This window comes from Microtus oregoni, unplaced genomic scaffold, assembly GCF_018167655.1.
Source record: "Microtus oregoni isolate MIOR12 unplaced genomic scaffold, Mior012 000064F_ref0000363, whole genome shotgun sequence".
NCBI classification, from domain to species: Eukaryota; Metazoa; Chordata; class Mammalia; order Rodentia; family Cricetidae; genus Microtus; species Microtus oregoni.
Window position 1 is genome coordinate 9,115,920 of NW_024543874.1, and position 27,202 is coordinate 9,143,121.

The 27,202-nt window shown below is 39.4% G+C and overlaps 1 protein-coding gene across 4 annotated transcripts in view; it reads right to left on the minus strand.

The window, feature by feature from the left end:
- Positions 1-27,202, minus strand: part of Lmbr1 (limb development membrane protein 1) — a 175,947-nt gene that overhangs the window by 79,829 nt on the left and 68,916 nt on the right. For all 4 annotated transcript variants that reach the window (XR_005973313.1, XR_005973315.1, XR_005973314.1 and 1 more), the window contains 4 exons: positions 12,851-12,977; positions 12,154-12,222; positions 11,375-11,439; positions 7,052-7,124 (listed from right to left, as the gene is read on the minus strand). Coding sequence is in view for 1 of the 4 variants with exons in the window: in XM_041640646.1 (XP_041496580.1) it covers positions 7,052-7,124; positions 11,375-11,439; positions 12,154-12,222; positions 12,851-12,977 (334 nt within the window). In the remaining 3 variants the exon portion in view is untranslated. The remainder of the gene's footprint in view (positions 1-7,051; positions 7,125-11,374; positions 11,440-12,153; positions 12,223-12,850; positions 12,978-27,202) is intronic.

Here is a 27,202-nt window from a genome sequence, read left to right on the forward strand (position 1 = left end):
CACAGGTATGTCTTGTTATTTTCATTCCCTTCATTTTCTGTGTCCAGAGGTATCAAAACCTTGAAAAAGTCACTACCTCTTCTGAGCTCTAAGAATGAAGAGTTAATGTAAGTTTTGATGAAAAAGGCTTTTTAAAAAAGATTAGAATCAAGAGGCTGGAGACAGCCCTGTGGTAGAGTGCTTGCCTACCATGTAGAAGGAAAGCCCAGTATTCGATCTCCAGTACTGAAAAAAAAATTAGAATCAAGCAAGAAACTGCTACCAAAAATTATATACAAATTTTTATCATGAAGATGGAAATGGTACCTAACAGAATTGAATCATAGTTCAAAGACTATAATATTTTAAAATAAATTACCTTAAAAGAACTGTGAAGGTTTTGAACTCAAACAACAAATATAATTTCTATTCATTATGGAACTTCTAAAGTTACCCAGTATACCCATGGGCTATATACACACAAAAGCTAATTATTTCAATTAATGCTGCTGCATTACTTAAACATTTAAGTATGTTAATGATATATGTATCCTCTTAACACTGGGAAAAAATTATAAAAGATTTTCTGTCCGATTACTGTAATGGACTTTCTGTCAGGCTCCTCTGCGGGAGTCCTAGAAGCAAACAGTTTTGATTGCTCAGATTTTTTAGGCACAAAAGCAGGAAAACCATTTCATTTCCACCTACCCAAGCTCAGCCATTTACTGGGGCCCCATGTCACCCTTCTTAAACCTGTTCACTGGAATTCTATTTTCTGTCTTCTCACTGAATTTCACTTCCCCTGCCTGCCCACTTAATGCTCTGCCTATGCCTATACCTATACCTATACCTATACCTATACCTATATCTATATCTATACATGGGTGTTACTTGCATCATTGAGTAGATAAAAAGAAAAACAAAACAAAACCAAAAAACAAGGCACACACACACACACACACACACACACACACACACACACATATATCACACCAAGCCTGTACCTTGCACAGAAGAGACGAACACTTACAAAGCTTCCTGCCCTGAGATGCTCTGTCAGGGATGCCAGAGACTGAAAGGGCTGTAGAGAAATAAAGGTGAGGGAAAGCAGTATGCAGTGGAGGTGGACTTGAGGGTGTATGGCTGATACTTGCTGTACTTATGAAAAATACGGCAAGTCCTGCTAGAGGAGCTTTGAGATCAAGACATACGACACAGAAGGAAAGTCATTTCTGTGTCACAATCACATGTCTTGTCAGAGAAGTTGTTACTGTAGCTCCCAGGCCTCACAGCTGGGTAAGATCGATGATTACTCTTCTTATCAGCAGCTTGCTTAGCACCTTCCTGGACAATGAGAGCTAGCCAATAGGGATGAAACTTCCAGGTCTGAACCAGCTCGATTTCTGGATGGTTGCAATTTCTTCAGCAATTGGGCCTACTGTCAAGTTCAGGAGGGTAACTAACAGCATTGGCAACACACTGTAATGTTTAGGGGGTCTTTGAGACTTCACAAGCCCACAACTCACAAAGAAATAACCCAACCTAGCACTGGGTTTTTTGTTAGCCTGTGGTATTTAGTAAGAGAACTGTTGCCCATTACAGGATAGCCCCATTTAAACTTTTTATATATGGTATGTATCACATGTTTTCTCTTATTTGTGAATGATAGCTTTGAATCTTCAACAACCATAAGTGAGAGAAAATGTGATATTTGTCTTTATGAGTCTGGTTAGCTCACTCAAAATGACTGTTTCCAGATCCACCTGTTTGTCTGTGAATGTCACAATTTCATTTTTCTTAACAACTAAATAGCATTCCATTGTGTAAATGTATCACATTTCATTAGCCATTCATCAGTTGATGGACATCCAGGCAGTTTCTAGTTCCTGACTATTGTTAATAAAGCAATAATGAACAATGATGAGTAAGTATCTCTATAGTAGGATATATAGTCCTTTGGATATGTGTTCAAGGGTGGTACAGCTGGATCATGTGGCAGATCTACTTCCATCTTTTTGAGGAACATCCACACTTATTTATATTGGTTGACCAGTTTGTATTCCCCCAGTAGTGAATAAGTGTTCCTCTGTCCCTATATCTTTGCCAGCACTTGTCCTCATTATCAACTGTGGTCTTTATATAGTACACTAACTCTTAATACTTGCTCCTCTAAGACTCTGTACCTCTGAGCATCACCTCTTCTTTTTCCCACTCCTCCTTTTCCAGCTTCTGGTAGTCCCATTGACACATCAGCATCCAGCCTGCAAGCTAAGTCATATGCTATGTCAGTCATAGCGGATTATGTATCTAGTTTCTATAGTTTCTAGGATCACCACAGACCTGTCAAATGACAATCTGTTAGGCCAGGTGGAGGTGGAACTCAAAATGACATGGTCTGTGTCCCAGACCAGGAAATTAAACATGCATAGTATTTCTTCATTCAGCTTCAGGTGGCCAAACACAAGACTGGGGAAGGGCTGATATCACACATCCTAGTACACATGATCTTGTCCTCACTACACTGGGCTTTTCAAGGCTGGTTCTATCTTCCTATAGATGAACTTTTGTATGGATAACGTAAAAACAATTTTTTTAGTTTTTATTTTATTTTATTTTTTTAAAAAACTATCCTTTCTCATTTTACATGCCAAATCCAGTTCCCACTCCCTCCCCTCCTGCGGTTTCCTGTGGTACATGTGTCTCCATGCAGATGAAAATGGGCCACCTTGGAGGGGAGGACAGAATGGTAGCAGCTAAGTTCCTGGGTCAGTGAATAAAGACAAGTGCTGGCATCTGAGCAAGGTGACCTAAGCCAGAACACAGCTAAGACAGCCACAGGGCCAAGAGAAGAGGCTGCACAGAGAGGGTATAGGCAGTGACAAGTGTGGAGGAAGAAACAGGAAGCAAGGCCAGCAGCTGAGGTAATGAGGAATATCTGAGGAAAGTCAGTCATCCCGCTATTGTAAACAGCACATCAATGAACATGGCTGAACAAGTATCTGTGGAGTCTGAGGTCAAGTTCTTCAGACATATGTCAATGAGTGAGTGAAAGAACTGGGTCATATGATATGGTAGTTTGAATATAACAGGCACTATTTGGAAGTGTGGCTTTGTTGAATTAGGTATGGCCTTGTTGGAGGAAGTGTGACATTGTAGAGGCAGGTTTTGAGGTCTCATATATGTTCAAGCCATGCCCAGTGTCTTGATTCACTTCCTATTGCCTTGGCATCAAGATGTAGAATTCTTCAGCACCATGTCTGCCTGTATACCACCATATTCCCAGCCACCGTGCTCCCCACCATGATGATAATGAACTAGACCTCTAAAACTGTAAGCCACTACCTCAATTAAATGTTTTCCTTTATAAGAGATACCATGTCATGGTGTCTCTTCACAGCAGTAGAAACCGTAACTAAGACACATGGTAAATGTATTTTTAGCTTTAGTACTTTGATTTCCACAATGATCGCCCCAGTTTGCAACCTCACCAACAGTGAATGAGGGCTCCCTTTCCACCATGCTGCATCCAGCATTTGTTGTCAACTATTCGGTTGATCTTTGCCATTCTGACTGGGGTAAGATAAAATCTCAGTTTTGATTTGCATTTCCCTAATTGCTAGGGATTGTGAACATTTTTGAATATTTCTTAATCCATTTTTTCTTCTTTTGAGAATTCTCTGTTCATGTTCCAGGCCCATTTTTTTTAATGGATAGTTCATTTTTTTGGCTCTATTTTTTGAGGGTTTTTTTATATATATATTCTGAGTATTAATCTTTGTCAGATATATAGCTGGCAAAGTTTCTTTCCCATTCTATGTGCTTCCTCTTCACCCAGTTGATTGTTTCTTTAGGTGTGCAGCAGCTTTTTAGCTTTATGAAGTCCCACTTATTAATTATTAGCCTCAATTATTCAGTGAATGGAGTCTTATTCAGGAAGTCCTTTCCTACATCATGCAGGCACTGCCTATGTTTTCTTCTAGCAGTTTCAGTGTTCCATGTTTCACCTTCAATCCTTCACTCCATTTGAAATTAGTTTTTGTGCAAGGTGACAGATAAGGTCTTCGTACAGGTGGACATCCAGTTTTTCAGGCACCGTTTATTGAAGATGCTTTCTTTTCTCCAGCTTATCTTTTTGACATCTTTGTCAAATATCAACTGCCTGAAGTCATGAATACCCATGTTTGGGTCTTGGATTTTGTTCCACAGGTTTGTGTCTATATCTGTGCCAATACCATATTAATTGTATTATTATGGCTCTGTAATTGATCTTTAAGATCTGGAATGATGATCCTTCCAACACTGTTCTTTTTTCTTAAGATTGTTTTGACTATTTTAGGTCTTTTGTGGGTCCATATGAATTTTAAAATAGTTATTTCTATTTCTGTGAAAAATGAGATAGTGATTTTGATTGAGATCATATTAAGTCTGTAAATAGCTTTTAGGATAAACAGTCATTTCCACAATATTAATTCTACCATCCATGAACATGAGATGTTATTCATGTTCTAGTGATGTTATCTCTTTCTTCAGATGTTTAAATTTTTCACTGTAGAGGTCCTTCACTTCCTTGGTTAGGTTTATTCCTAGGTATTTTATCTTCTGTGAGGCTATTGTGAAGAGAAGTGTGGTGGTCTGAAGAAGAATGGCCCTCACAGGCATATATATTTGAATGTTTAGTCACCAGGGTGTGGAGCTATTTGAAAGGATTGCTGAGTTTGTTTATTGTTTCTAAAAGTTTTCTGATACAATTTTTGGGATCTCTAATGTTTACTATCATGTCATCTACAAAGAAGGATAGTTTAACTTCTTTCCCTGTTTGTATCCCTTTACTTTCCTTTTCTTTTTCTATTGCTCTATAGGCCTCAACCTTATACAAAGAACTATAGGCAACTAAGTAATGCTGAGAAATAGTCTTCCCCAGGAAAGAGCATGCCAAGTAGTGAGTCAACATCAAATGGTTAGCCCCAAATACAAACATACAACATACATAACATTATACAGACTGAGTAGGTTGTATTTATGAATATATGTACATAAAAGCAATTAATGAACAAAATAGCCATGAATTTGAAAGAGAAAAATGAGGGGTATATTGGGAGGGTTTGTAGTAAGGAAAGGGAGGGGTAAGGATGTAGGAGTCACAAGTGGATTAATCCTCAGATATAAGCAGCACGTGCCAAAGTTATAGGAACTAGGGAACATGGAAACTACATCAGAAATAAGGCATTCAGAGATACAGAGGCAGGAGTTCAGACACTATAAACTCATCTACTGTGACCTGTCACAGAGAGTGAGGTGAGGGCTAAGTACACCCTTTGCCTTAAGTCTCCAGGCAGCATGGAAGGGAGACTATGTGAGGAATAGCATGGAGTTCTGTTATGATCACAGGTAATTCAGAAGCTGTACCTCTACTTCTGCCAACTAAGAGGGGGCATCAGGCAGTGGCTGCCTTAACCACATATGTAGAACTCTGTAGATCCCTCTTCCTCTCTCTTGTGTTTGGGCACTAAAGTGTTATTTATTTTTATTGTTTATTTATTCATTTTCCATCAGTCAACTAGTCTATCATCTTGAAACGGTCTTAATTCATCTTCACATCTGATGCAAAATCAGGAAGAGAAAGGGAACAGGCTGAGGACAGAATGGCTTCCTCAGGACACTGACACTGTAAACAAACACAACTTTGCTATTTCATTAATGGCTTATGAAAAAGAACGAAACCACTCAACAGCTTTACAACAGCATTGTCAAGTGTCGGAGAACACTGGAGAAGCCACAGTCAGACATTCCATGTTTCAGCTATACTAATACATTTCAAGGGACATGGGAACTCCATGCCACTACACATCATGCTACAGTCAAGGTAAAACAAGTCCTTCTTACCACCAGCCAAGTGTTGAGTCTCTCCAGGGCACTATAAGAATGCACTGGAGAGAAGAGATATCCCAAAGCTGCCTGTCATAATAACCTCCAGCACACACACTAGTAAAATGCCACCATCAGTCCCATAAAGCAGCAACATGAGTGCACTTTTAGAGTCTGATATTCTTACTGTTCTAATTCTTCCCAGAGCAAGGGTAAAACATACTTTTTGCTTTATAATTTAAAATATAAAATAAATGCTACAACAAAATGCATTTAACATTATATTAAATAAATATTTAATAAAATCCATGAAGATGACTTACCTTACTGAGGGCCTACTTCTACTCTTTCCTAAAAGTAGCAAATCGTTGGGGCTGGAGAGATAGCTCAGAAGTTAAGAGCACTGCTTACTCTTCCAGAGGACCCAGTTTTGATTCTCAGCACCCAAATAAATGACAGCTCACACCATCTGTAACTCTAGTTCCAAGGGATCCATTGCCTTCTTCTGTCATACATGGACACTGCTTGCACATGGTGCACAGACATACATGCAGGCAATATATTCATATATGTATAAAACAAATATTTTTTAAAAAGTTTAAAACAGCAAATCATGAAATGTTATTATCGTCTAGCTTTTCCCCTCTGCAGATGCTAACCAATAAACCACAGAAGTTGCAATTCTTTATACAGTCAAATATCAACTTGGCCCTAGAATCATTTATATTATAAACAATTTAGCCTCTTAGTTTCCACCTGAAATAACCTACAGTGGCCAGTCACAGCAACACATTATTAAGGAGTTTCCCTAAAATCATTTTTAAGGCAGCTTGCCAGCCAGAACAATTCCAGCAATGAAAGACTAAACTCAAGGCTGGTATAAAAACCACATGAGCTAACAGTGCTCCTAAGGATCTCCTAAGAAAGGTTACTCTTACCTTCAACTCTCAACAGAAAGGGGAAAAGCAGGCCTGAGTCACTGAGGCAGTGTGCAGACCTGCAGCACCTTAAGTGCAGATGTCTAAGGAGCTGTTGTGGCCACTGCCTACCAGAAAGCCAACCATGTGGCCCTGGCCCATCTCCCTCCAATTCTCACAAGCTCTCTTTGTCACTTGTAAACCTCTGAGAGGTATATATTTCCACTCTTCAACTGTGTGTCTCTATTGAATTAATTTTTCTACCTGATCTAACTATGTAACATACATACCATGTAGTCTTCTCTGGAGTGCTTCTTCTTCTAGGGTAATCACATAAATTTGTTCATCCAAGTCTTCAAGTATCTAAATAAAAAGATGAACTACTTAATTACGCAGTGAGACAACTCAAGTATAGGACACCCCAGGCTCTGCAGCTTATTGTTTTAAGACCATGTGTTATATTGACTCAAATAACTAGGACACCAAAATTAAATGTCCAAACTATTTAATTTGTGAAAAATTTAAACATATTTTACATACTTTATTTTGAAGACATTTATGTTTTCCTATTTTAGTACTAACCAAACAGTTCAAAACTTGATAGAATAAAATCTAAATGCATCTAAATTGGATATTTTAAGGCTTAAAGGGTTACACTTTGTAGTAGTATTCTCAAAGGCTAACAAGGGCATGGATTTTAAACAGAGTCAAACACAGCAAATACATCTATATGAGCAAGCTAAAAGGAAGAGAACATGTAGTACAATATTTATCTCCCATGTGTTTTTTACCTATTCTCTAAGAATCTGTAAACTGGGGGCTAGAGAGATGGCTCAGTGGTTATGAGCATTGGCTGCACTTCCAAAGGGCCTGAGTTGGCTTCCCACCAGTCACAAGCCAGTTCACAACCACATATAGACTAGCTTCATCTACATAGCAAGTTCTAGGCTAGCCAGAATTACACAATAAGACCCTGCCTCAATATTAAAAAACAAAAAATAAAAATAAAATAAAACAAAAGTTCCATAAACTTTATCAGAGACACACAGAACATCCCATTTTTTAACTTGATACAGCAAGTACTTCCATGAGTACTGGCAGCTGAGCTCATAAAATCCATCCAAGACAATACCTCAGAAAAGCAGTGTGTTGACACACAAACACTCAACAGTATCCATACAATGGGGGGAGGGGGCAGAGCGCTCATCAATCACCAGCTGTGTGGGATAGTGTCTTGATTGTCTTCAAAACCAGTAAAACCCAAAACTTCAATTCTGGCTTTGTTAACTAACTGTTCTGTTAGAAGGTTCTGTCTCTGGAGAGCGTGAAAGCAGCAGAGCTGAGGCAGTGCATCCTATCACTCAAGCCCGAGCTACTGATTCCAGCAAAGCAACAAAAAGGGAGGAGTTGCTGGAGTAAAGTAAGGATGGGATGACTGTTTCTGCGCACCTGCCAACTCGACAAGTTGCTCTAAAGGCATGTGGTTCCCACCTGAACACATTCGTAAAGCAACCCACTGTGTTCCAGTCCTTTCACAAGTATCTACCATTCCCTTCAGCCTGGCACTCAGCTATCATTGAACAGATGTATCTATCACCAGATCCACCCTGGGAGTAATAAAACAATAAAAACAAAATAAAGAAAAAATAGATTTGGGTCTGCAGGACTGGCCCCTTCACAGGCTCCAGCAGATCACAGATGAGGTGAATACTGGGGGAGGACCAACCCACAACCTTGGTTCTGGGCCTGGGTAGTCGCAGTATTGGTCAACCCACCAGCTCTCCCTTGTCCTCACCACCAGCGTGAGTTCTCTTGAGTTTACCCTTTGCAGTGATGAGCAAGGGGGCCAGACTCTGCAATGAACACTTGCAAGTTAAGATATATGGATAGAGGGGTTTACTGCATTACATCCTATGTCATGCTATAGTTTCCACGCTAAGAATTTTTTTCCTTTTTCTTTTCTTTCTTTTTTCTCTTAAATTTAATTGGGGGGGGGGGTGCTTCAAGGACAGAGGGCAGATACACAGGGATGGGAAATGAATGGGACCAAGATGCATGAAGTGAAACACAATGAATAAATAAAAATAAAAAGGAAGGAAGAAAGGAAGGAAGGAAGGAAGGAGTAAATAATAGATAATGATACAGAATGACCATCACATGCGAGGAGAAAGGAGAAAAAGACATCTCCAGCGACCTTACTAAGGCTGAAAAGCAACACAGGCTAAAAAGCATGGGGTCCTAAGCAGGAATGGTTTATGATGAGGCCGGCTGGATAACCAAAGGGAGAGTAACCCAAGACTGTTTCTCAGTGAGGGGGCAGAGACAAGAACTCTCCTCTCGATCAGTGTTTCCCATAACTTCCAGCTGTTTGAATTTAAATTAGTCACATTTACTTGTCCTAAGTCCTAACACTTTTAGGATTTTCATTTCACAGTATAAACTATTGCTAATTCAGACCACACCTGAATGACAAGAGGAGAAGCACAGAAATGTGTGTATATCATGTGCCTCTGAGCATTCCAGAATCTTCTCTACTTCATGCTCTAAGGAGCAAAGGCGTCACAGGGAAACTCCAAGTGCCTTCAGGGCCTTGGCTCAACACTACTGTGGACTAACAGGAACTCAGACATGAGCAACCAAGATAAGAATTTCAAACAGTAACTTTGAGATTAAAATAAATGTCAAAACTGAGGCTTAAATAAAATGTTAGCAAAGGTCAGAGGGAAAAAGTACTTCAAGTTGAAGAGAAAGAACACTGAGCCAGTGTTTCTGATGGCTAAAATACCTGACCTGATTGACAGCCTAAACTCTGAGAAGTGAACAGCCACTTCAGGTAGAGAAAGCCATGTGTAAACACAGAGGTAGAAAGGAGGCAAGTTCATGAGGAGGAAATTGCTACTCTGAAGCTCTTGTAGGACTAGAAGATAGTGCTCTGGAGCCTGGGCTCTGGGTTCAAACTTGCCTTTACACAGCTCTGTGACTAACTACTCAGATTCCCTGAAGCCAACTTACCTACAAAATGAGGCCACCAACACCCACGTTATGGCCTGTCAAGATGACATGAAACTGTGTGTCGCATATAGCACTTAGAACCAGCATGGGGCAGATGCATGATTACTCAGTAACTAGTCATGTTCACTGGCTATTAGGAACAAGAAAGAAAATAAAAACAACTAAGGCTGTGTAGGTGTTGTTAAAAGGCGGCATGGAGACAGGTGACACAGAAGTACTTTGGTTTTATAAACAAGAAGGTGGAGCTGCAGCTCTGCATTAGTCAACAGTGCTTAGCAGACTATAAGTGGATTCCTCCTCTTCTCGTTACCATCTGTAGATAAGGTTCAAATGACAGAGAAGGTCCAGGGCACAGGGTAGAGCAGTAACAAAACTGGAAACTATGAGTGGGAATTGAAAACTTGTCTACAGGAAATAGAAAAAAAAAGAACATAGAAGTAGAAGAAACTAAATGAATTCGGTATCATAAAACCTCTTTTAAAAGAAACTGAATGAGAGATTGTAACTTTCAAAATCAAATAAGAGATAACTGAAAGATCATCTACCATAATATTGCCTCAGTGTGCTTCCTTAATGACATCACCACAAGGAGAGGACAGGCCCTGGGCCAAAATAGCTCCAGAGATAGCCTTGGTCAGACACAAGCCACAGGCATTGGTAAATGTGGAGAAGGCAGTACAATAGTGACCACAGTGGCATCTGGACTTCCCTCCAGGAGTATGCTGGGGGCAGTGGCAGGTGAGCTGCCCTGCAGAGACAGAGCAAGCCTGGAACTGACAGCACAGAGCCCTGTGTACCACAGCAAGGCAGCTTCAAACTGTTATGAGAGTCTGTGCAGGAGCAGAAGAGAAGCGCAACACAGAACACTGAGAAACCTAAATGTGTAGATAGCTGAGATCTAAGTTTGCAGGCAATGAGGAGCCAGGGAAGGAACTTAAATGATAAATGGCAGATTGTCTAAGGAATAGCTAAGAAGTTATTGTCTGTAAAAAATAGTTCAAAGATCAGAGAACTAAGAACAGATCATTATATTGTTACCCACTAAAAGTCATTTCTAAGAGTAAAAGTATAATTCAAGATACAACGTGTATATTTTCAGAAACTGGTTCATAAATCCAAGTATGAATACTGTCAATTTTCTTTTTGTCTCTGTTTTGTGTTCGTCTGGGAGCTTTGGTTGATTTATTAGTTTTATGTGTAGACAGCTCTCCTCACTCTGTAGCCCAACTAGTCTTGAGCTCACGATTCCCAAGCCTCTCATAACCTAGAATCAGGGATATTAACACCATGGTCAGCTGTGTGATCAATTCTAAAACAGATAAAATTACTGTTGGATTCAGGGCAATGAACACACAAAATACTTACAAACACCTGCAAAGTTTGTCTTAAAATTTTCTACATAAACTTTTATTTAAGTGCATATGGCTAGCACTTTGAAAAGCAAACACAGATTTTGTTTCTAAAGATTAAAAAAGTGATTTTAGAAAAAAAATGAATGATAAACCTAAAAAATACTGTCCTTAGTTTTCTAAAATCTTTGTTATATGATCAAATATATAAACATAAATATTTAGCAAACCCAAATAAAATAAAATACTTACCGCTGGCTTCACCAGCAACTGACCCATCACTGTGAACATACGGGAAAGGCCAACTGGGGTACACACTGCAAAAATGAAATAACTAGTGAGAAAACAGAAAAATCAGCTGCAAGAGCATTTTAGGTATATCCTCATCTCCAACCTCGCTTCACCAGGCACTCCATCAGAAGGCCTTCAACTCCACCAAAGAAGAGCTAGCACAGCATGAGGAGCCCATGCATAGCACATGGAATGTGAGGATGGAAAAAGACTACAACAGTCAAGATTACAAATTAAATAACCCCCCCCCAAAATACAACATTTAACCTGTTTGAACTGAGAGCCAGAAAATAGTATCTAAAGTAACAACTATAGTCACAAGTCCTTTGAACTATGTTTGACAACTTATACTATTCCTGAGAAGAGTATGATGTCTTCAGTAAAACCAAACAAATTTTGAAATAAAGACTACAAAGTCATCAGAAAGAATTTTACTCTCTCCGTTTAAAGTAACTCCAGTGTTACAGGTGGGCTAGAGTGCATGTAAAGAACATGCACATGGGGTGGGAGTGGGAGATATACGGGGAACATGTTAGTTTTGTGGTGGGTGTGTGTCCAACATAGTGGAAGAAAAGCACCCAATTATTTCAATTATTAAAATTTATCTGAAATAATAAAAAAAAAGTTAAGGACAACTCAAAATCCAGACTCCATTGTTAAGAAATCTCATCAGGAAAACTGCCAGTTTTCCAGGGACAAGACTTCACTGTCCTGCCAGTGTCACCATGAAGAGTACTTACAGAGAAGCAGCAAGCATCCCATCAGTGAAATGCAGGAGTATAAATACGGTAAGTAGAACTCCCAGAGATCTGTGAAAATATCAATGCATTTTAATAAGAAAGTGTAGCAAATAAAATAGTTTATATTTTATCTTAATAAATAGTAACTTGTGATAAAAAAATTTTAACTGCCTATCTGAGTGCATAAATGGTCTTATTTAAATTAAGAATAAAAATATCTAAAGTAAAAAAAAAAATAGGAAACAACCCTTTTGAGCCAGTGGTAGTGGTGATGCATGCCTTTAGTCCCAGCACTCAGGAAGCAGATGCAGTTGGATCTCTGTGAGTTCAAGGACAGCCTGGTCTACAGAGTGAGCTTCAGGACACTCAGGGCTACACAGTAAAACTCTGTCTTGGAAAAAGGAAAAAAAAGAAAAAAAGGAAGGAAGAAAAAAATTAAAAAAAAATGTTTCAAAGGGAGAAAATACTCAATGGAATTTTAAGAATAGAAACTAATTAAACAAAAATAGATGGAAAACAGCTTAGTCTTCTGAAAAAATGAATATTTATTGCTTTGTTTAAATATCTCTAAAGACATCTAAATTCTGTAAAAGAGTTAACTGCACAAAGAATTATTTTAAAGTTTTAAAACCCCATATAATTGTATCCCAAACTCAGATGCCCATCATAGGAATAATTTAAAACAGTAATCATGTACCATATAAAGACTCCATGCTGGCAGCATCGCTGTCAATCAGGGCAGAAGCCACCCACACCATCCCAAGAATCAGCAATGCAAGAAGCAGCAACATGACCAGAGTTTCCAAAACTCGGGCTCGGATCCCCTGGAAACACAACAACAACAGTGTTTTAATACTTGTATCACCTCATGAGCAACTAGGCTTCTATTTGAAAGCACAGAGCCATCCTTTGGATGGGAAGAAAATGTACATTTATTTTTAATAAATTTATATTGTTTTATATAAATCTATATTTATTAGAGAAAATACTGTTTAAGGTTTATGTTTAGAGTGACTTTTCAAAATTATATTTTAAAAAATAATAAACTTGGACTAAAGCACAAAAAAAATCAATCATACCAGCATTTTGAAGAAAGATTTTTAACTATTACTTTCCTAGCACTTCCCATAAGAAAGGACATTGCAAATTTCCATCTGTGGTTCTAATCAAGGAATGACAGACTATCTGACACACTGGAGACATTGGGACAGCAGAAGGGCCCCCAGCAACATCCTGCAGCCTCTGGAGTCCTCTAGTGACCAGCTGGAGAATTGCTTGATGAACAGCAACACCAACTATATTCCATTCATTTTTCATATACAATGGGAGAACAACTAGTTTATGAGGCTTGACTATAATAAGGAATCATCATGCACATTTTTAAAATAAACAAACAGATTCTGACCTCAAAAAGTTGGACCAAAAGACCACTTGTAAACTTGGAAACTGCTAGACAAAGCTAAGCTGAAACTTTATTACTCCTAGAAAGTCACCAAATGATTGTTTCTGTAAATTAGTTCAAAGATTTACATCCCTGCTTTATATCTCTAACTTCTAACAACAAACTTATAAGTGCACCTGCTTTCTCTGGAATCTAATATCCCTCCATTTCATACTGAGAATGGTTTAAAGGTTTAAGTTACAAAGACTCAGACACACTTCATTTTGCCTGATCTTTGCTAATACCTGAGCTGCAGGACAGGAACAAGAACACTGGCATCACATCTCTACAGTCCTGAGTCGTGGCACAAAGAAATGCCCTAGCCCAGTGTGCTGATATCAGGGTAAAGCAGCTTTTTCCTACCTATCCTTCAACAGTAGGCTTTAAACACTTGTTCAAATGTGCCGGCTCATCCAAAGTATGAGTAAAGTAAAGTATGGCAAGGAAGGCCACTGAACCAAAAGGAATCAGGCTCATATCTTAACACATTAGGTCTAGTAAAGAACAGCTATTTCAAGAAAGGAGAAATCAAAAGACAAGGTGAGCATAGCTGCCCAAGTCTGCAATCCCAGCACTCAGAAGCCTGAAGCAGGAGGGTTTCGATACCCTAAAAAACATAGTTCAAGGCCAATCTAGGATACATGGCAAGTTCACAACCAGTCTGGGTTACAAAGTAAGATTCTGTATAAAAACTGATTTTAACTTTGGCCCCACCCATAACCAAGAAACTACATGGAATTGATACCCTCTGGCAAAGGGAAAATCAGTTTTTTCCAATGAAGTCTCAACGAAAATATCAACTACACTTCAGGGAAGGCCCCGTTCTCAGGAATAGTTGGCTAACACAAAACAGAATCAATTGTACTTTAATGAACCTTTAGTTTCATTTTATTTTGTTTGAGAAACTTTTTATCTTATTTTTCTTTTGCTTTTTGTTTTGAATTTCATTTTTGTGTTTTTGTTTCTTGGTTTTTGCTTTTTCTTTTGTTTCTTGTGGGGATATTTATTGTTGCGGCTATTGTTTGTTTTCTGTTTTGTTTGAAGGACAGAGAGAACATAAAGTTGAGTAGGTAAAGAGGTGGAAAAGATCTGGAAAAAATGGTGAAAGGGAAAAACATCAAAATATGTTGTGTAATGTTTTTCCACAAAAAAAACCAAAATTGTTTTTAATTTTTAATTATCTATTACAGAGCTGTGGGACGATGGTCTTGTAGCCTGTAAAGACTTGTCACTTTTATTGGTTTAATAGAATGCTGATTGGCCAGTAGCCAGGCAGGTTACTGTCGCTGTTCTTGGTTGTCCCCCAAAACTTGATGATGAGCCCGTATCACTGAAAGCACCACACACTAGTTACATGATGGAGGAATCAAGTTGGTACTAACTAGAGCTTCCTCCCTGCTGGCTAGCTTTCATAGAAAGTGCAATGATGGCTGCTAGGAGGCAAAAGTCAACAACAGTCTTACCTTGCTGTGAACTCTGTGAACAATAAGAAAAATTAGCATGGCAAGATAGGCCCATTAATACAACAGTGGCAGGGGTGTTATGGGGAAACTGTTTTCTGATTGGACTTAAAGCCCCCTCCACAGGAGGAAACACATGTCTAATACTTCAAATACCACCAACAACCCATGGCTGGGGAGCTCACAGATCCCAGAAGTGAATCTATTATATTATTTTGACAAGTGGATATAGTATCAAACTGCTGTCTAAATTCATAGCTCTATACTCACAGATTAATGCAACTCTCAGACCTCATCAGGTCTGTTTCTTTGTACAGTTGCTAGCACAGAAACTCATGACTGGTCAAATTCAGAAAATAAGTATCTGTAGAGCATCCAGCAACAAATAGGACATTTCTAACACTGTCTTCCCCTTGACCACCAGGCTCAAGGACCATCATGGAAGAGGAGGCAGAAGATTATAAGAGCCAGAGGTAGTGGAAGACCTGAGCAAAAGTGTCTTCTGGACATGACAGAACCACTGCACTTCAAGAACTCACAGCAGCACAGACTGCCTGCACAGGATCAAGCAAGTTAACATTTCAGCATAGAGGGAAGAAAGGTCCATGGGCCCCCACCCCTAGCTGAAGGGCTATTGTTGGCAGCTGATGACTTCTGAGTGAGAAAACCAGTTTTCTTTAGGGTATGGCTACTGATGGATTAACCATGCTCTAGTAGATACCCCCACGCCCAGAAATACATGGAAAGCAGATCCATACAGTGGAATATTAAAAGAAAAGAAAAGGACACAAAGTCAGGAGGGTGAAGGAGATGGGGATAGACTTGTAGAGTTAGGTGGAGGAGTAGAGTGAATATAATCAAAACATATTGCATGAAATTCTCAAAGAATTAATACTCAAAGGGTAACTAAGAAGTTAACATGTAAATCAAAGTCCTGAATTACAAAAGTTCAATATAATTCAAATGTGTGAGATATGTCTCAGTTGGGGGCTGGAGAGATGGCTCAGTGGTTAAGAGCATTGCCTGCTCTTCCAAAGGTCCTGAGTTCAATTCCCGGCAACCACATGGTGGCTCACAACCATCTGTAATGAGGTCTGGTGCCCTCTTCTGGCCTGCAGACATACACATAGACAGAATATTGTACACATGATAAATAAATATTAAAAAAGAAAAAAGAAAAAGAGATATGTCTCAGTATACTACATCATGTCAAGATACTTTATTGGTTACCCAGAAAGGCTCTTTTTCTTCTATTTCTATGCTAATAATTCTTTAGTTATAAATTTTACATAAAAAAATGATTAGGAAAAAATTTTAAAAAAACAAGAAAAAGAAAAAGTGATTGGGATCCCAAACTTCTAGGCCTATACTGGCTTTCCCTGGTAAGTCCCTGAAGAACCAAGCCTGCCTACACTATCTTTACATTCTTGGGCCTAGATCCAGACATGTGGCTCATGAAAAGGCCTTGCCTAATGGGTTTCTCTAGAACAACACCTGCCTGCCCAATCTCCACCTAAAACAGTCATGCCCAGTATATCCCTCCAAACCCTACCCTGTCTGTGCTATCCCCAAACTTCCAAGCCTAGGTCCAGCTGTGCAATCATCATAGCAACAGTAACCTAACTAGAACTTCTATATCAGCCTGGAATCTCACCTCAGATATATAACTAATGAAGGAAGTCCACAGACCCAGGTCACATCACAAAACCACAAACAATATGAAGGCCTACATTAAACTCCCCATTAAACTCACTAGGTCCTATAGAAATGTTCTCCAGTGAGAATTATCTAGAGGAACCCCAAGACAGAATTTTAAAAAATAATCATAAAGTAGGAGGACTTCCATCAATACAGTACCAAGGACTAGACATCCTTATCAGGCCTTTATCTCACAGAATATCTCAAATGCTAAATAAAATATTAAGTCTCCCTACAATCTCCTCTTTGTCTACTAACTCTTGAGTAACCAACTGATACCTCTTAGTGTCAGTGTTCTAGTTAGGGTTACTATTTCTATAATAAAACACCATGACCAAAACAAGTTGAGGAGGAAAGGATTTATTTGGCTTACACTTCCATACCATAGTCCATCACTGAAGGAAGTCAGAACAGGAACTCAAACAGGGCCAGACCTGGAGGCAGGAATTGATGAAGTGGCCCTGAAAGGGTGCTTGCTGCCTACTGATTTGACCAGCATGGCTTGCTTAGCCATTCATATAGAACCCAGGACCACAGCCCAGGAATGCCACCACCACACACAATAGTGGTCCCTCCCCCATCAATCGCTGATTAAGAAAATGCCCTATAGCCAGATCTTATGGAGGCATTTTCTCGATTGAGGTTCCCTCCTTTTGGAACCTAACACAGTGGTTCTCAACCTTCCTAATGGTGTTGAACCCTTTAATACAGTTCCTAATGTTATGGTGACCCCCAACCATAAAATTGTTTTTGTTGTTACTTCATAACTATAATTTTGCTACTGTTATGAATTGTAATGTAAATATTTGTGCTTTCTCATGGTGTCAGGCAACCTATGAAAGTTCAACCCCCAAAGGGTCACAACCCACAGGTTGAGAACTGCTGCTTTAACATGTGTCAAGGTGACATGAAACTAGCCAGAACATGGCATAACTGATTGTCAACATGTGGAAGAAAGTAAATAGATCTGTAGCTATTCCCATGCACAAAACTCAAGTCCAAGTGGATCAAAGACCTCAACGTAAATCCTGACAGAACACAAGAACTGAACCTGACAGAAGAGAAAAAGGGAAGTAGCCTTGACTGCACTGGCAGAGGAGATAACTTCCTAAATATAACACCAATAGCACAGACACTGAGAGCAACAATTAATAAATGGAACCTCCTGAAACTGAGAAGCTTCTATAAGGCAAAGGACACAGTCAATGAGACAAAACGGCAGTCTACAGAATGGGAAAAGATCTTCACCAACCCCTCATCTGACAAACGGCTGATCTCTAAAATACATAAAGAACTCAAAAAACTAGGCATCAAAATACCAAATAATCCAATTTAAAAATGGGGTACAGATCTAAACAGAGAATTCTCAACAGAAGAAATTCAAATGGCTGAAAAATATTTAAGGAATTGTTCAACATCCTTAGCCATCAGGAAAACTGTAAAACAAAACAACGTTGAGATTCCATCTTTTATCAGTCAGAAACGCCAAGATCAAAAACACTGATGACAGCTTATGCTGAAGAGGATGTGGGGTAAAAGGAACACTCCTCCACTGCTGGTGGGAGTACAAACTTACGCAGCCTCTTTGGAAATCAGTGTAACAGTCTCAGAAAATTGAGAATCAATCTATCTCAAGACCCAGCGGTAGCTCTTGGGCATATACCCAAAGGATGCACATTCATTTCATACCACAAGCACATGTGCTCAACTATGTTCACAGCATCATTATTTGTAATAGCCAGAACCTAGAAACAACCTAGATGCCCTAATGGGTAAAGAAAATGTGATACATTTACACAATGGAATATTATTCAGCGGTAAAAAAAAAAAACAATGACATCTTGAAATTTGAAGGCAAACAGATGCAACTAGAAAAAAAAAACAAACTGAGTATTGTACCCCAGGCCCAGAAAGACAAACATGGTACACACTCACTCTTAAGGGGATATTAGACATAAAGAAAAGAATAACCAGGTTATAACCCACAACCCCTGAGAAGCTAGGTAACCAGGAGGACACTTAGAGAGATATGGGAAAAGGAAATAGACAAGACCTCCTGAGTAAATTGGAAGCACAGGGTGGAAAGGGAGGCATAAAGATGAGGGGAGGAGGAGAACTTAAAGGAACAGAATGGTTGAGTTGGGGGAGGGTCTGAGAGGGAGAGCAAGGAAAGAGATATCTTGATAGAGGGAGCTCCTGTAGGGTTAGAGAGAAATCTGGTGCTATGGAAACTCCCAGGAATCCACAGGAATAACCCCCAGCTAAGACTTCTAGCAATAGTGAAGAGGATGCCTGAACTGGCCTTCTCCTGTAATCAAATTGATGACTACCCTAATTGTCATCATAGAACCTTCATCTAGTACATGATGAAAACAGATACAGAGACCAACAGCTAAGCACTGGGCCGAGTCCAGTCATAGAGAGGAAAGAGGGATTATATGAGCAAAAGGGTCCTCTGGTGGGGAAACCCACAGAAACAGCTGACCCAAGCTAGGAGGAGTTTACTGACTGACCTGACAGCTGCAGAGGACCAAACTGGACCCTCTGAATGTGGGTGACAGTTCTGTGGCTTGGGCAGTCTGTGGGGCCAATGGAAGTTGGACCAGGATTTATCCCCCAGTGCATGAACTGGATTTCTGGAGTCCATTCCCTATGGAACAATACCTTGCTCAGGCTAGATACAGGGGGGGAGGGAGGGCCTTGGTCCTGCCTCAATTTGATGTGACAGACTTTGTAGACTCCCCATGGGAGGCCCTACCCTTTCTAAGGAATGGATAGGGGGTTGGATCAGGGGAAGGTATGAGGGAGCAGGAAGACAGTAGAGAGGGGTAACTGACTGGTATGTAAAATGAAAAAAATAAATAAAACATTTTTAAAAACAGCCAGCACAGTCAGCTTCACGCAAATGCTTATTTTTATTCATTTGTCTTCGTATTGATGAACTCATCATTTTTCTTGGTGTATATTCATTGTATGATGGAGGAAGGTCATTGGCTAATAAAGGAACCGCCTTGGCCCATTTTATTGGTTAGAAGATAGGTGGGAGGAGTAAACAGAACGCTGGGAGGAAGAGGAAGTGAGCTCAGACTCCACAGCTCTCCTCTCGGGAGCAGACGCCTCAGAGAGGCGCCACACAACCAGCTCCCAGGCAGACACACGCCATGAAGCTCCGACCCAGGATGGACATAGGCTAGAATCTTCCTGGTAAGCGCACCTAGGGGCGCTACACAGATGATTAGAAATGGGCTAAATTAATATGTGAGAATTAGCCTAGAAGAGGCTAGATAGAAATGGGCCAAGCAGTGATTAAATGAATACAGTTTGTGTGTTGTTATTTCAGGCATAAGCTAGCCAGGCAGCCGGGGTGCTGGGAACGCAGCCCCGCCGCTCTTATTACTACAATTGTATGTAGTTACAGATTTCACAAAGTCATTTTCATTTAAATATTTAAGTATCATGTACCCCATTCCCTGATCTTTCTCCCCCACCCCTTCCCACTAATCTTCCTGATCCCAGATAGACAGCACCCAGAAAGCTTCTGCTTCCACATTATTCACAGATAGATAGATAGATAGATAGATAGATAGATAGATAGATAGATAGATAGAGATATATTGACTGGCAGATTGATTGATTGGATCTAGGGTCTTCATATTAGAGGAAAATGTGTATTTGTCTTCACTCTGCCTGACTTCAATGTGATGATTCTCATCCATTTCATGCAAACACCATTTCATTCTTCGTGACTGAATGAAACTCAATGTGTGTGCATATGTGTATGTGTGTCTGTATGTGTTCAGTCATCCACTGACAGATACCTGGGCTGATTCCATTAGCCAACAATATGACCACTGGCACAATAAACGCAGACCTACAGGTATCTCTGTTGTGAGCTGATTGTATGAGTTATTTTTTATTGCTGTGACCAAACACCTGACAAGAAGCACTTTGAAGGCTCATAGTTCAAAATGATACAGCAATCAGAGTGGGGAAGGTAAGGCAGTAGGAGCATGGAAAGCTGTCACATTATGTCTGAAGTCAGGAAGCTAACAGAGATGAGACATGCCCATGAGACATGCCATCCACATTCAAGGTATGTCTTCCCTCTTCAGTTAAGACTTTCTGCAAGTGGGGAGGGGTTTGGTTCCGTCTAAACTTAATGTGCCAGGTTTTGTTGACTCCCTATGACAAGCCTTACCCTTGATAGGAGTGGATGGGTGAGATGGGAGAAGGCAATGGAGGAATAGGAAGAGAGGGAGGGAGAACTGTAATTGAAATATAAAAATGAATAATAAATAAATAAATAGTATAAAGTAAAAAAAAAGATCTTTCTACAAATATCCTCAAAGGCACACACACCTAGAAGTATGTCTCCATGGTGATTCTAAATCCAGTCAACTTTACAATTAAAATTACATGTCACAGTAACCTAAAACCTTTAAGTTCCCTGGAGAAGTATGATTAGATCATATAATAGTTTGATATTCCATTTTTGGGTTTTTTTAGAAGACAGTCCATATTAATTTTCAGAATGGCTAACCTGACCATATTCTCACCAGTAGGGTATATGTGTTCCCCTTTCCTCTAATTCTTGACAGTATTTGTTACTTTTTTCTCTTAATGGTATGTGTTCTGATATGGAATATAATCCTTTTGTACACTGTAGAGATTTGTGACTCAGATGGGTTTAATAAAAAAAGCTTATTGGCCACTAGTAAGGCAGGAATTATAGGCGGGACAACCAAACTAGGAGAAGGATGGGAAGAAAAATGGTGGAGTCAGGGGAGACACCAAACAGCCAAGGAAGTAGGATTTGTAGAAAATGAGGTAACATAAATGCCCCTCGACTGAAGAATGGATAAGGAAAATGTGGTACATTTACACAACCGAAAAAATAATGACATCTTGAAATTTGTGAGCAAATGGATGTCTCTAGAAAACGTCATATTGAATGATGTAACCCAGGCCCAGAAAGACAAATATCATATGTACTCAATCATAAGTGGCTTTTAAACATAAAGCAAAAAAAAAATAGCCTACGATTCATAATCCCAGAGAACCTAAACAACAAAGAGGACCCGGTGGTGCACGCCTTTAATCCCAGCACTCGGGAGGCAGAGGCAGGCAGATTTCTGTGAGTTCGAGGCCAGCCTGGTCTACAGAGCTAGTTCCAGGACAGGCGCCAAAGCCACAGAGAAACCCTGTCTCGAAAAACCAAAAAAATAAAAAATAAAAAAAAAAATTAAAAAAGAGACATAAATGGATCTAATCTATATCAGAAGTAGAAAGAGACAAGATCTCCTGAGTAAATTGGGAGCATGGGGACCATGAGAGAGGGTGGGGGGGGGGAGAGAAAGAGAAGGGAGTGGAGAAAAAAATAAAGCTCAATAAAGACAATTTAAAAGGGGGAAAAAGAAAATGAGGTAACAAGCCATGAGCCTATGGCAAAGCATAGATAAGAAATATGAGTTAATTAAAATATAAGACTTAAGTAGTAACAAGCCTGAGCTATTGGCTAAGCATTTATAATTTATATTAAGTCTCTGGGTCAGTTATTTGGGAAGCAGCTGCTGGTTATTTGGAAGCAGGCAGTCAGGAAAGGAAATCTCTGCCTATAGTGTTCTGATCAGGGTAAGAAAAAATGTCAATGAAGTTCTGATTCTCAGGTTTACTCTTTTCTTATCTCCTATCTCTAATGGTTGTAGATCTGGTGACTAGGGTTTGGTCCTCTGTACAGGCTACCTTGTCATGTTCTCACAACATTAGGATCCATATCCCTTCCTGAATCCTTTGGTGGCTATTACTGGTCTTGCTTTTCAACACTCCGCCACTGACCATTTTGGTCCTCATATCCCATAGCCACATCTGAGTTTATTTTTCACTAAATCAAGGTCAAAGGAAAATGTGAAGCAGTTACACACAGACATTCATCAGAAATCTACAGACAATGTGCTAACAGATAGAAGCCGGGAGAAAAATCCCAGAGGACAACAAAATGAAATGTTCAGGATTGTGCATCATACAGGGCAGGCATCAACTTTGTCTCTACCATACAAGTCACATACACTATTCTCAATTAACTGTCCTTGAGCAATTTTTTTATCTGGCACCAGAAAATTTGTGTATACAAAATAAGTTTAAGTGGGTATCTCAGTCAATGTTTTATTACTATGAAGTGATACCATGACCAAGCAACTCTTGCAAGACAAAGTATTTAATAAAGTTTCAGAGGTTTAATCCATTATTATAATGGCAGAAAGCATGGCAGCATACAGGTCCACATGGTGCTAAGGAATAACTGAGAGTTCTATTTATGGAGACTCAGAGCATAAAAAGAACAACACTGGGTCTGGCTTGGGCTTTTGAAACCTCAAAGCCCATCTCCAGTATCACACTTTCTCCAACAAGGCCACACCTCCTAATCCTTCTCAAGTAGTGCTGCTCCCCGATGGCCTAGCATTCAAATATATGATTCTATGGGGGAATCATTCTTTTTTCATTAATTTTTTATTTATTTTATATACCAGCCAGTTTCCCCTCCTTCTTCTCCTCCCATTGCCTTCCCACCACCTCCTTTCTACCGCCCCCATCCACTCCTCAGAAAGGGTAAGACCCCCCATAGGAGTCAACAAAGCATGGCATATCAATTTGAAGCAGGACCAAGCTCCTCCTACCCTGTATTAAGGCCAAGCAAGGCATCCCACCATAGGGAATAGGTTCCAAAAAGCCAGTTCATGCACCAGGAACAGATAATGGTCCCACTGCTAAGGGTCTCAAAACAGACCAAGCTATACAACTGTCTCCACATGCAGAGGGCCTAGGTCAGTCTCATCCAGGCTCCTAGCTGTCACTCTAGAGTTTGTGAGCTCCCACAAGCTTGGGTCAGCTGTCTTCGTGGGTTCCCCAATCATGGTCTTGACCATGGAGACCATTCTTATTCAAACTACCATAGTGGTGAAGGTAAATAATATATTCTCACACTAATTACCAATATACAGTAACACAAATACAATAAATGGCATGAAACACAATTTAGTGTTAGTTGGCTTTCAATAAAATATTTATACTAAATATTCTCAGGTATGGTGGCTCAAGCCTATAATTCTAGAACTTGGAAGGCTGAAGCAGAATTGTGAATTTGAGAAGTCAAGGCTATATAGTAAGATTTTGTCTAAAAGTATAAAATATTCATGAAAACAAACAGTTGTCAACATGCACAGGATAATTAGCCAAAACCATCAGCCCTGTGAGTGTCCAAGCAAGCCAAACCCCGGGGAAGTAAACATGAAGACTCTGAAGCCCACGTGTACTCAGGAAGAACTTGTACTATAGTGTGAATCCCTTGAGTGGATTTAAAATTGCCTTTCTTAAAGTGGGTAGTAAGGTCATGAGAGGCCAAAGCAGGAAAAAAAAGGTAAAGAGGAGGAAAAACACTGTGCCCATCTTTGAAGAAGAAATCTGAGCAGTTTCAAATAGGGAACACGAATCTCTTCCAAGCCAGAAATAAGGACAGTCACAAAAGTTAGCTAGGAATTATATGACTGCCACGTCCTAGATAAGGGACAATAGCACTCCGAGCAAGAACTAAAAAGGAATCAGAGATGCAGGTTCAGGATGACAAGGGAAGAAAGACGCAGCATACAACCCATCAGTCTGTCTTTCTCAGCCCTGTCCACACCTTTTGGTGAGCAGTCCAAAGTATAAACTGCATCTCACTGTGAAACAAATGTGCTACCAACAGCCTGGAGAGCCCCTAAAAACAAAAAGTAGAGAACAAAATTGTGGGGAAATGCCAGGAAACCACAGACTAAAATAAAAAATAAGTGTTAGTGATGATTCCTGATGCTCTTGATCCAACAGTCCTAAAATGTGTCTAACCATGAACAATAATTTAATATTAAGAAATAATGGATAGGAGTGATATTGCTGTGTAAAGCTTATGATCCAAAAGTGCCAAAATATGACATCTAACCATGAACAAGAATTTAACATTAAGAAATAATATGTGTGTAAATTTTTCTAGAATAAACTATATAGAAATATAGATAAAATTTTTAACTTGCCTTTTTAAATCACTCTACAAAGTTATCTAAAATAAATATAAATGTTAGATCCTTACAAAAGCTCATGGGAAAAGTGAGTAACTGAAATAGAATACACACCTGCTTTGAAAGGATGATAGCACTTTAAGAGCTAAATCAACTATCAAATTACCAAGAAAGAAGCTAAGAATAAAGATGCACAAAAACCAGAGAAAATACTCTGTTTGGGTTGATTATGTGTTGCTTATTGTCAAGTCCTGAGTTTTCTCACAGAATTAATTTAAGGAACAGTAGACAACACATGTCATAAGCAGGACCAAGTTAAACGCATTGTATAGTATGAATTTTAAATTATATCAAATAAACTTGCTAAAACCTGCCTTAAATGTGTATTATATAAACCACTATTGACCAACACACATTTAAAAGTATTATATGTTCAGTTGATATGTTATATTCAGTTAATATGTTATGTTCAGTTAATATATTAGAATAAGTGATGAGTGATTTTTAATATTTTTCAGTAATTTTTATGCTAGTTTCTTGACTGGGGGTTTTCTAATAACAGATATAATACTGAACCCCAAATTCTTGGGAGATAAAGGTGGATAAACAAAGTCTCAGAAGAGATATCCTTTTGTCAGTGGCAGGGCATACACAAATCGATTTGCCCTGCGGCTGAGAACTTCTCATGAGGAGGCATCTGCCGTCCTCCACTCACAGTGGACTCACATCAGAGCTGACAGTCACCACCAGCTCCTCCCCCTGACCAGGAGGAGTGGGATCACATGCTCATTTACTCTCAGGGTTTGGGTCTTCCTTTTTTTTTCTCCAAACCCAGAGTTTGTTTTTTGTTTGGTTTGGTTTTGGTTTTTTGCCTTCTTGAGAACTACACGCTTAATAATACACAATGCTTGTTACAGAATTACATTTTTTTTTACTCAGTCATATTTAATTACGGCATCAGCTAGTTAATCTCCTTTAACCAATCATAAAAGACACTCCACACATAGGGATTATGGCGCATTCCTGGGTCTGCTCATAAATTCAGGGAACAAGAATATTCAGCTTTCATGCCTCGTTTTCCCGCACAAGGACTCTGTCCAGTGTCCCAAGTATTTCTGTCAAAAGCACATCAGCAAACAATCACAATATAACCCTACTGTGGGAGAACCTGAAAGTTACAAGAAAGTCACTACAGAACATTAGGAAAACCTGGAGGAATCAGTCAAGAACAGGATGTTGGAAGGTAAGGCAGAGAGAGACAATTTATAGACAAAAACAACAGCATATGCACTTAGATTCCAACCTTGGAAAAGAAAACAATAAGCAGGTTCCAGGTGGGAACAAGTTCAACAAGAACAGCAGAGGATGAGCAGGTATGCCTAATGGAAACAGTGGCTTAAAAGACAGATGGAGGCCTGGAAAGATGACTCAGCAGCTAAAAGCACTTGCTGCCCTTGCCAAGGACCTGGGTTTGGTTCCTGGCTTCTATACAGCAGCTCACAATCTCCTGTAACTCTAGTTCAAAAGGATCCACTATCCTCTTCTGTCTTCTGTGGGCACCAAGGATACACACACACACACACACACACACACACACACACACACACTAAAATATAAATAAATTTAATAAAATTTTAACAAATGGAGTAAAGCTTTCAGAGTATTCTGTATGTAATTCATGTAAGTTAACAAGTTTGTTAGCTATTAGAGGCCATCAAAAATTTCACGGGAGCTAGTTATATAACCAACTGTATCTTTAAGAAAAACAAAACTAACCAGTAGTAGCAGAGGCAGGTGGTGGATTTCTGTGAGTTCAAGGCCAGCCTTGTCTACAGAGTGGGTTCCAGGACAATGATCCAAAGCTGCACAGAGAAACCCTGTCTTGAAAAAAAAAAAAAAAAAAAAAAACAAAAGAGAAAAAAGAAAACAAAACTAGAAGTCATTTTGTATGGGAAGAGAGATGTTCAGAAAAAAACATATGGTAGTTGGACTCCCAGGAAGGTGAGCCAAGAGAGTGGAAGAAAGAAAACTCCTCTCCGCAGTCAAGGTATCATAAGTCATCTACTGCAATACATTCTTACCACGACAGAATAAAGCGGCCTTTCATCAATTTTTTCCTAACACAGAATAAACAAACAAACTATGTCAGGTGTGGTGGCACATGCATTAATCCCAACACATAGGAGGTAGAGGCAGGCAGATCTCTGTGAGTTTGAGACCAACTTGGTCTACAGAGCAAGTTCTAGGACAGCCAGGACTACATAGAGAGACCCTGTGACCCCACCCAAAACTAACTAAATAAAACCTTATACTAAAAAAATGACATAAATTACATGTGTTTTAAAAAGAATAGAAATTATTCAGCCAATAATGTTGTATTGAGGGGCGGCGGCGGGCTGTGT